Below are 10790 nucleotides of genomic sequence, written 5' to 3'. Positions count from 1 at the left end.
TGGCTGATGGGTGGTCCTTTCTCTTTTCTTCAACAAGGCTGGTGCACATAGCCTATAGAGCCCGTTGTGAGCTTGTTGTGCCGTCGTATCTTGCTTTTTCTCCTCTTTTGTTGTGTTTGTTGGAGACCAGACGACAGCAAATTGATCCGGCCGGTCACAGATGGAGATGTGTTAGTGGAGCCTGAGTGGTTCAGGCCTCTGAGCGTCACGTTTCTTCTCTGCCCTCCTGAAGTGTGTCCAAACAATACCCGAGCATACTTATTATTAATCTCTCAACAGCAGTTTGCAACACAGAACATAAACGCCCTCATCTGAAAACACTGTGCAAAGCCACTATCAAAAAGAGGAAGTGCTACCTTCATCTCTGCCACATCCTCTCATTTGTGCTTATCTTCCCCGTCGACCCGGTGACATGTTATTTTCCTTTAAAGCAGCAGTTTGAAATTGAGTGCAGTCAGACCTTTTGTGCTGATAGAATTCACAAGAGGCTCTATTCCGATTGAGTTCAGCCCTCCACTTCTTATTTCCCTGTTTTGACAGTTGACATCAGCTAAGGAACTCAATTTTGCTGAAGTCGCCCGATTCTGTCGAGCCGCTCTAAGAGTGCTGAAGGTAAGCTTATTTAAAAAAAAAAAAAAGCGCTTTTGTTTATGACCTTGTTTGAAAGTTACTGTCAACCCCCAGGAAAAGAACGCCACACGCACATAAAACACGCACAGGAAAAGATAAAAAAGTTTCTCTCTTCTCCAGATCCAGGAAACAACAGCGTGACACGTTCCAGGTCACGTCTGTTTTGTCAGACTGTGTTGCTCTGTGTGTTTGCTGCGCTTTGTCTTCAGACCATGTGGTTCAAAATGTTCAGAGGGCGAGGAGCAGCTCTGCAGATCTGTGGGGATCTACAGTGCTTGATCTGTTGAGTGTGCCCACTGAAAAAGCAAAAAAGGAAGTGAGGAAATGTAACAACTTCCTTTTTTAGTTTGACGTTTTTGACCAGTTCAGTCAGATTCTGAGCTCCTCTGTGCTTTTAGACGGAAACGCTTTCAAAACACAACTCCAGAAATGCATTGGAGTCGAGCTGTGTTTCTTTGTAGATGAAAATCAGAAATCTGGACTTGCGAGATTTTCACACAACAGTAAGCAGCCTGGCAGTGCAATCAGCATCCACTGCTGGTCAGTGAGTAACTCCCCCTGCAGCAGCTGAAATTCAAGCAATATGGTCAAGGGGCTCCTGTTGAGAGAGAGAGACTTCCTGCCAAAGATGTTGATGAACAAAGAGTTTCTTCAGGCTTCTGTGGTTTAAATTTAAGCATTTTCTTCTCACAGTCGACTCCTCTGCAGGTTTCTTTGACAGGAGAGGCGATGGAGGCTGATATCTTTGAGTATCACAAAGAGGAAGACACTGTGGACTTAGAGGCTTTTCAGGGTACGTGTGCATTCGTCAAACTGATAAATATCCTGGCATTATGTTCAGATAACCACTTATTAAATCGATCAGTCTCTGCCAGTCAATCATGATTTGTATTGTACATTGAAGTTCATGTTTCAAACACATCTGCTTCCTCTCATTTTTTTTGATATGAAAACCAATTAGTACACTGAGTAATCCCTCACAGTGAACATCAGTTCTGCATCGGTACTTTTTTAGTCTTCTCAAACATTATCATTAGGTAATGCAGAGGAAGTTTTTCAGGTCAATCTGTATCCAAACGTGCAATAACTGACAGCACTGACCCACACTATAAGATGTCGGGTGAATTGTTAGCAAACAGAAGCATATTTACACTTCCTGCAGTTAAGGGACAACGTCCTAAAAGCTGCTAAATCCCTCTGTACTGCAGAGCTGGGTAATAATTCCCTGTGGGTTTGTCACTATGAATGATACCATTCACATTTCACACAGTCGTGTGATTTGTAATTAATATAAAAATATTGATTGCAGCAGTTTTAAACTGCGATATCGCACCCAAATAACGCAGAATGCAGATTAAATGTCTGGTGTGATTTATTACACAGCTCAAAGAAGTTTCAGGGCTCTGCTGATTGATTTTTTAATGAAAGGAAATTAATGGAAACCCGCTGGCTGGAACAGGAGGGATAATACACGTGAGAGGTGTATTAGAAAATTGGCAACAAAAATAAAAAGTACATGTGCAGCTGCGGAAAATAGATTTCCTCAAGTACTGCGCTTAAATACAGTTTAATGGTACTTTTACTTTGTACGACTACATTTAAAAGGAAATACTGCACTTTTTTCTGTCCTGTAGATTAAATTATCACACAGAATGTAAAGTAGTTCAGTTGAGCTCTACCTCCACCAGGTTCAACATTAAAATGCTGCTTACATATTAGACCATCAGATATAATATTCCAATAATTCACTCCAATCCTTTTGTTGTATGTTTTGCTGAGTGATCATCCCAGTTGTTTGCAATAATATTCAGACCCAGAGAAATCTGTGAGTTCACTCTGTAGTTACAACATCTAGTTATAACATATGGGAGAGAGTCAGAGAGTGAGGAGGGAAGTCGTGACTAAATGCAACGTGAATAAAACTTAAAATAAAAACATTACCTCATCTCTGAACACTTCTGCCTGGGTCACATGATCGATTTTCATCAGTCATAACATGATGTCATGTAAAATAAGAAAAACATCATTTGACCAATGCAGTTTGTATATTCACACAGGAGGGAAGCAGAAGCTGATTCAGCCAACGTCTTTAAAAGACCCCAAACTTGAGAAGCTTAAGGAGGTAAGAGATTCACTCCTGTCATCCACATATAGACATTTGTCTGCATCTCCGGCCTGTTCTACATGTACTGCGACATCAAAGCCTGTCCTGGACCACCACATGATCCAAGACTCCCTGAGTGGGCTGGAGATAAATGCTACACAGGAAGTACATTACAGAGCCTGCATGTATGTGTGCAGTGAAGGGCATGAATAATATGTGATGCAGGGAGAGAGGTGGCAGGATCAGTGAAATTTTAATGAACGTAATTATCAGAGGTGACGGGAGACAGATCAAGAAAAGGAGTCGGCGGAGGATCTGACTCTAAAAAACACATTTTGATTAGGAAAGATGGCAGAAGAAGTGCTTCATGCAAGCGGAAATGATTGAATCAATAACATGTCTCATATGTAGAGCTGGAAGGACAACCAAATGAAATATCGGTTACTTTGGGGTAGTACTTTGAATTTGTCAGCATTTCCGTCTACGTCAGGATCATATTTTATCTCTGAAAATTAATGGAGATGGTTAAAAAAATTAGGCTTTCCTGCTATTTTTTTCCATTTGGCAGCAGAAGATGAAAGCATTCGATGTTTCTGACTGTGTGATGAATTGTGTCTTGGTAGGTTTTGGTTTCTTGGATCAACAGAACTTTGAAACAGGAGCACATAGTGGTTCAGAGTCTGGAGGAGGATCTGTACGATGGACTGGTGCTTCATCACCTGCTGTGTGAGTTAACAGATGTTTGTATGATTGCACAGTCGTTTATCATCACCTCACCTCCACTTAATCGTTATTTTAGATTTGTAGATGAAAACTAACAAATGATTCCTCTTGTAGTGGACGAAGAAGCTGTCACGTTCAACGTCCAAAACTGTCCTTGCCAGTAAAACCTTACAGATGATAATAACCTGATGTTTGCAGCCAGGTTGGGCGGTGTGCACGTGCCTGTGGAGGAGATGGCGCTGACCAGCACTGCTCAGATCCGCAAGCTGGAACTGATCCTGGAGGAGTTGGACAAGAGACTGGGCCTGCAGGACGGCAGCGGGATCAAGTGGAACGTCAAACGTGAGTCATGCAGCTGACTGAGCTTCGACAAGAAGCGACAAGTCAACAAATGTTCTGTTCTTCTGGCAACGACTTTGATTACAGCAGGATTTGGTGCTAGCTCAAGGGTGCCATGTTCACTTACACCAACTGTGGGGGATTTGGCGGAGATAGAATTGACTGGCATCATTTTTCTGGAAGCAAAGAAAGGCCACAACAAAAGTTTTAGGTTCTCATCCATATTGTCCTTCATGAATCAGGACGTAACCTGATTGGATTGGACAGAAATGTGATTGTTTCCATGCAACATCTATAGCTTCTGCTTGGTGGCTCAGATCTTCAATTTGAGCATCCTAATTTGGATTGAATTTTGACCTTTTTTTCCCCCACAACTTAAAATTTGTAAGGTTTCAGTTCCCTGCTGTAATATTATAGTAAACACTCAGTGAGCAGCAACTCTGTCAGAAATACAAAATAAGTCATTTGATCTGGATAAGTCAGAATCTGACCCGGTACCAGGCATTAATAATAACTGTAACTGTGGAGAATCTTAATGCTGTTTGCTTATGGAGGTTAACGAGGCCTCAGTATTAAACTGATAACCAGTTACAAGTTCATGTAGTACATTTGAAGTATTCAGTAGTAATCAAATTACAGCTAGGTCTTCATTTTTCTAGATTCACATCCTTTTGGCATTTCTTTGCTTCTGTACCAGGAGGTGATGAGTTCTGTTATCCCCGTTCAAGTTGTTTCTCCTGTGTTTTATTCTGCTGCTCGCCTGTCAGTCATCCACAACAAAGACCTTCTGGCCACTATTCATCTGCTGGTTGCCATGGTGAAATGTTTCCAGCCTGAACTGGATTTGCCACCGAATGTTAAGGTTGACGTTGTAGTTGTGGAAGTGAGTTTCAGCTCAAACTTCAGCACTTTTTCTGATCCAAAATTGTTTTAATCACCCTTTGTCACAGCTCACTTTAATTTTCATCCAGGTCGGAAAAAGCGGAATCAAATCAGATAGAGAGACGGAGGTCCTGACAGAGGAAAGGTGAGCAGATGTCTGCGTTGTTTGATTTTCTTTTTAATGTGAGGAAAACACAGCGTTCACCTCATATATTTTTTGGCTTTTTCAGCAGAGATGCCGGCTCAGACTCCCTCAGCAATACTGAAAGTGAGTAGAGAGCTGTCGGAGGTTGAGCCGACTTGACATCTTGAATGTCATCGAAACAGCATTACAGCCTACAATGACTTTAACGCACTTTTCTGGCTGTCTGGTCACCCCAGGGGAAGATCCCATCGAGCAACTGCTGAAGCTTGAGGCTCACAAGGTCAACACGGTGAAGCAGGTATAACAAGGAGAGGAGGAGAAGTGCTGAGGTAGTGCGAGGAGTTAACTCCCTCGTCACCACCGGCAGCGGGACAGCAGATGTTTTGGTGTTAAAAATGGAAATAAGTATATTGTTTGTGGCCTTTGTGGCCAAGCAATTCACATTTATCATGATTTCACAAATATTTTATCACACAGATGTTGCAATGACGTTTAATAATTTAATTGCATTTATAAATTTAGACAACATTAGTGACAATAGTGAAAGTAGTATTGGTTCTGTTGTTTTACATAGATTTATTTGTTAATTGACAAATAATTTATGACGAAAATGTTGAATAATGTGTTTTCATCAACAAAACTGTATTTTAATAACAGAAAATTACATGTTTTTATGAGGTTTTTATTATAGTATTTTTAGTTTTTTACAGTGTGACTGTAACAATCTAAAGCTTTTGTCAAGTTCTGATGAAAAATGAAATATATTTGATACCTTAACACGTCAGCTAAACAAGGCTAACTTGTGTTTCAAACTATCTAATCTTAGTTTTTTTTTTTCCATTTCCAGGCCATCGTACACTTCGTCAACCAGAATATGTCGACCATGGGTCTGCAGGTGGCTGATGTGGACAAACAGGTGAAAAACAACACCAAGTGAACACTGACTAGGAGCTCTGGCAGACTCTCCTGTGAAAGAATAACTACGACTAATTGATTACTTCCCCTGAGATTATATCACCTTCCTTGGACGGGCTCTGATCTCCCTCGTGTTCTCTGTCTAGTTTGCTGACGGTGTGATTCTGCTGCTGCTGATTGGACAGCTGGAAGGCTTCTTCATCCCACTCCATGACTTTAACCTGACCCCTGTCAATCCCTCTGAGATGGTACAGTATGGATTCAGTATGGATTCCTGAAACACATTAGCAAGGGAGGTGTATCTCAGAGAGACGATAGCACACACTTATCATCATCATCGTCTTCATTGTTACTCTGTCTGTAGATGCTCACAGATGATGTGGGTTTCATTTGTAATGTATTTATTCATAAAAATCATCTTGTCAGAACAATAATTCACCAACTTCAATAAGAATTCAATTTATTTTTGACTGATATTTTATGAAAATGTAGAAATACTCCATTAATCTAATTCAATAGTAGTGAGATCATGACACAGTTTTTTCATCTCTAATTTGAGCTAATCTAATTTCCCACTAGAGCACATTAGATAATGAGCTACAGTACTGAAACCTGATCCACAACCGAGCCTATTACAATACATTATATGATAAAATTAATATTTTACAATTCCGCATAATAAAAGTAGATGCATAATTACTGCTGTGTCATGGCTCACTTATAATGATATCTTTGATCTCACTTTACTTGGAGCAATAGGATGAGTCTATGAAAAAGTTATGACTCTTTTATCACAGATATGATGAGTTCATGAATAACTTACCGTATAAGGACTCTGTGACACGATGTGTTAAAATCCAAGAGGCTCCTGGTGATAGACACATTATATATTAGCCATGATCTGTGATATATTTTGGTAGATTATGCCTCATACATTTATGATGGGACTATAATGTGCTTATAACGTGATTTATAACGCCATAGTTTAGCAGTTACCCACTTCTCTACCCGTTTATAACCAATATATTAAATGCGATTGTGATAAGATCACTGTAACTCAACAAATCAGCAAAAATATATACGTAAATATCTACGATTGGGTTTACTAATGAATACAATTTTAAGGAATCAACATTTTCGGAAAGTTGCCTTTTACTCGTTATCTTGCCAAGAGTTGAGAAGACTGTTGACGAGATTGATACCACTCTCATGTCTTTAAGTGTCATTTCTGCCACTATTGGTCTCTCAATTAAAACAAAACAAAAGACATAAGTACTGTCACATCATGGGAGTAACGTGGGAACTGAATAAAGTATTTCTAGTTACATATTTTGGTTTAAGTAGGCTATAATAGATAGTTAGTTATAGGCCTACTTAATGCCACCTACAAATAACTATGGTAACCACACAATATCACCATGCATATGGAGATAATACAGAAGGTTTTGCCTAAAGAAAGTATCTTCAGTATATCAGTGAGTGGAGTAAGATGTGAACATATTGAATACATTTAAACAGAATTTAGTTGTTAATGTAATTGTTAAACATTTTTCTCTCTTTGACCTCCAGCTTCACAATGTGACCTTGGCCTTGGACCTCCTTAACGACACGGGCCTTCAGGTGTCCAGCGTTGATCCACAAGGTGATGACATAACACACTGTTAACTTCACACAATACACACTCCGCCTAGTATGCAACAGATTTCACTAGAATTAAAATGCCAGGCACAGAAGCTGAAAGAAAACAAAAACCAGAAGGAGTGAAATAATTGTAGCAGAAAAAAACCTTCAGGACGGCTGCATCAAACTAATTCAGATGATATCCTCCATCAGGAGCATTTATCTGTATGACAGGTGAACGCCAAAATCTGTTTGTACGTGAGGCGAGGAGGGGGATCGCTCCGGCAGTTTGAGTTAATCTCCGCTGCTCGGTGGAGTGTGGGTTTGACAGTGTTTTGGAGGGAAAGATGGAATTGCTTGCTGAATATGAATGAGTGCGACTCTTGTCTCTCTGAGTATCACTGCAGATGATTGGCTCAGTCCGAGGTCATCATCATTCATTTAGAGAGGAGCAGCGAAGGAGACAGTCTCAAGGGGACGATGTCACTCTGGTGCCCGCTGATAGACACAGGAATTTAACCTCTCCGCTATGACTATATCGACTCTGTGTGTGTGTGTGTGTGTGTGTGTGTGTGTGTGTGTTTGTCTGGAGGAAGATATGTCATCTGTATTCATGAGCACTGCGACTGTATACCACCCAGCTATCAGACAGATCCCAGAAATATTCTGATTGTATCGGTGCGCTGAAATTTTGTGTTTGTCAGGTTCAATTTGTAACTGCTGGTTATCAGATCTCCAACTGTTAACTCTCAAGTTTATCATTTGTGGTAAAAACTTATTAGTTTGAGCTTTGCTCCAAATAAACGTACAACAAATCAGCATGAACAGTAAGGGATATTCCTAATGAGAAGGTTTAAATGGAAGTTTAAATTTAGACCTGTCAGCTAAACTAAAAAAAAAGAAAACACTGAAACGCACTGAAAACCACCAGAACACCCTTTAACTAAATATTCAGCATTGTTGAGTCAACGTGTAGTTCGTTGTGAATAGAAATACAACGTCATTATGTCTGTGGTTGCCTCTGTTCTATTGTGTATAGTTTGGGTCTGGCTAAAAAATCTGGAACGAGGGGCTCACATGTTTTTTTCAAGTCTTTCTTAGAACTATTGTCAGGTGCTCAACATCCACAATCCTCCAGTTCTGTGCAAAGATTAATTCAATATGAGGCTTTAGCGGTCAAATATCTGATAAAGTTACAGACTTTTTAGTGTGAAACTCCCTCTTTGTGTCACTATCTCTCCACCAAAGCTCAGCAAGGAATCAGCATCCAGGGAACCAAATAGGGAACATTTTTGGCAGACATCCACTTGATTTGTCGAACTCAGACTGCTGAGGCCAATAAAAACTTCAAATAAACTCTGGAATTTGTGTTTTTCTGCAGAACTAGGACTGTGGTTTTTGTTCATCATTTACATTTAATTCACATTAGGAAAGATCTTTTAATGGCCAATATGCTCAGTAGGAGTGATTACGGCGAGCACAGTATGTTTTTATATACTCATGGGCACGTGAGAATTTTTACAAGACAGACTTTATATTAAATATAGGAATTGTAGACGAATATTATATGTTACGATGTGTTTACAACTTTAGGGAAGGCTGTTTTTCTGTTTTCAAGACAATATATTTATAGAGCACCTTCAAAGAATACAAATTCAATCCAAATGCTTTACAGAGGAATTTAAAATGTAATTAAATGGATTTAATAAAATAGGAGTACTGCTCAAAGGATCTGAGGGGGTCTGGATAGAGATTTATATCCGAGATGTAAGATGTTGCCCAGTGCTAAAAAACAAATCTTTCAACACGACAGTGCACACAGTGAGCTCCATGTTGTTGTGGAAGAACTTGACAGGTCTGCACAGAGGCCTGACCTCAACCCCATCCAGAACTAAAGCCGGCCGTGTGCCAGGCCTTATCTCCCAGCATCAGCGCCCAACCTCACTAATACTCTTATGGTTGAATGAGAGCAAATCCCTGCAGCCAGGTTCCAAAAATGAAGGATTAGAAAGCTGTTGTAGCAGCATATTAAAGCACATACTTTGAGAATGAAATGTTCAATAATCACAAAGAGGTGTTGTGTTTGGGTGTCTACTTTTAGCCATGTGAAGCAAAAAGAGAGGAGGGAATTAGAGCGAGGGAGGAAGTGAGTTAGTGACTTGTCTCAGTGTGTGAATCAATCAGCTGCAAATGGATCCACTTCACTTCCCTGCAGATCCATTATTGACAAAGTGCTCTCTGTTCTCCCAGAGCTTGAATCTCACTTTCACAATCACTAAAACTTCCCTGCAATATTGCCTGTCAGCCGTATAGCCGGTAAAATGTGAATTAAATCTTTAACACGATAACTGTTGATGTAAGGACCGGCACAATTAATCTAAGCCAGGAGCAAGTGGCTAATTTAATTCATTTTTAGTGCCTTTTTAATTACCGGCATAATTGCTGTGATGGAATGAGGAATCCCAGCACTCAAGGTCTAAAACTGGAGCGTGCTGCATGCATTAATTAGGTTAGCTGGGGGTGGAGTCAATCTTTATGTCACATTCATTCAGTTAGTGCATCTCACAACAGGGAACAATTTTGTTGGGATCTCATCTCACCAAGGGCGTATTGATTAAATCTCCTTCTAATGCTATTTTTTGTCTTTCTGATCTATGACCTGTTGGGATGGATTGTGAAAATAGTTATTAGCTAATGTTGCTAAAAGCATCCTCACGTTTTCACTGCCTCAGTGGCTGGGTAGATGCTGATGGTGCGTTATAAATACTCACTAAATGTTTCTTGTGGATTATGTGACAGATATCGTCTCTCAGGACGTCACTGCCACCTTGAAGGTCCTGTACGCCTTGTTCAAGAAGCACAAAGGGAACAAATGAGAGAGGTGGAGAGGGACTCTGCAACCAGACAGTCTAGTTTTAAATCACTTTTGAAAACCCACTTTTTAAAAATTGCTTTTATGTGACATACTGTTCTACTTTCTTCATGTTTTATGTGTTTAGTTTTTTATGGCTTTTAACTTGTTTTATTCCCTTTGTGTTTTATTCTGTTCTGTAAAGCACTTTGTAACTGTGTTTTGAAAGGTTCTCTATAAATAAAATGTACTATTATTATTATTATTATTATTATTATTATTATGGGAGGAGTGTTTTTGGTCAGTAAATGGTTTCTTTTGTCTCTAAACTGTTGCAGATGCTGTACATGTAATAATTTAAAAGGTGCAGTTGACTGTTTTTAGACATTTTCTCAAGCTAATTTGTTGTTATCTTATGGTATCTACTGTAATTCATTTAACAGTATATTGCCGTAGTTTGGATTACAACATATTACAGTAGGATACAGTAGGGATGATTTACCATTATTTTACAGTATATGACAGCAGTTTGCTGTCTATGTAAAGGTAACAGTAATACAATCTGTTACCTTTGCATTAAA

At 39.6% G+C, this 10790-nt stretch overlaps 1 protein-coding gene across 2 annotated transcripts; it reads left to right on the top strand.

The window, feature by feature from the left end:
* The first annotated feature begins 420 nt into the window (after nt 1–420).
* parvg (parvin, gamma) lies at nt 421–10429 on the top strand. 2 transcript variants are annotated; one of them, XM_084364133.1, is made up of 13 exons: nt 421–612; nt 1339–1423; nt 2688–2752; nt 3358–3460; nt 3656–3799; nt 4564–4679; nt 4768–4823; nt 4909–4946; nt 5060–5121; nt 5671–5739; nt 5885–5986; nt 7308–7380; nt 10158–10429. In XM_084364133.1, the coding sequence occupies exons 2-13, from the start codon at nt 1360–1362 to the stop codon at nt 10232–10234; spliced, it is 969 nt and encodes a 322-aa protein (XP_084220259.1). In that variant the 5' UTR covers nt 421–612; nt 1339–1359; the 3' UTR covers nt 10235–10429. The 2 variants fall into 2 exon arrangements, with proteins under 2 accessions (XP_084220259.1, XP_084220258.1); XM_084364132.1 differs by having other exon boundaries at nt 1324–1423.
* Nucleotides 10430–10790: the final 361 nt, after the last annotated feature.

This window comes from Pagrus pagrus, assembly GCF_965226575.1.
Source record: "Pagrus pagrus genome assembly, chromosome: 10".
Lineage (NCBI taxonomy): Eukaryota > Metazoa > Chordata > Actinopteri > Spariformes > Sparidae > Pagrus > Pagrus pagrus.
This window is presented reverse-complemented; position numbering and strand designations above follow the sequence as displayed.

What these genes read in the sequence shown, in the direction of transcription:
- parvg (XM_084364133.1), top strand. Translation starts at nt 1,360, where the DNA reads ATGGAGGCTGATATCTTTGAGTATCACAAAGAGGAAGACACTGTGGAC. An exon ending in GGTGCTTCATCACCTGCTGT is followed by an intron (nt 3,461 to 3,655) that starts GTGAGTTAACAG and finishes TGATGTTTGCAG; the next exon opens with CCAGGTTGGGCGGTGTGCAC. An exon ending in TGGCTGATGTGGACAAACAG is followed by an intron (nt 5,740 to 5,884) that starts GTGAAAAACAAC and finishes TTCTCTGTCTAG; the next exon opens with TTTGCTGACGGTGTGATTCT.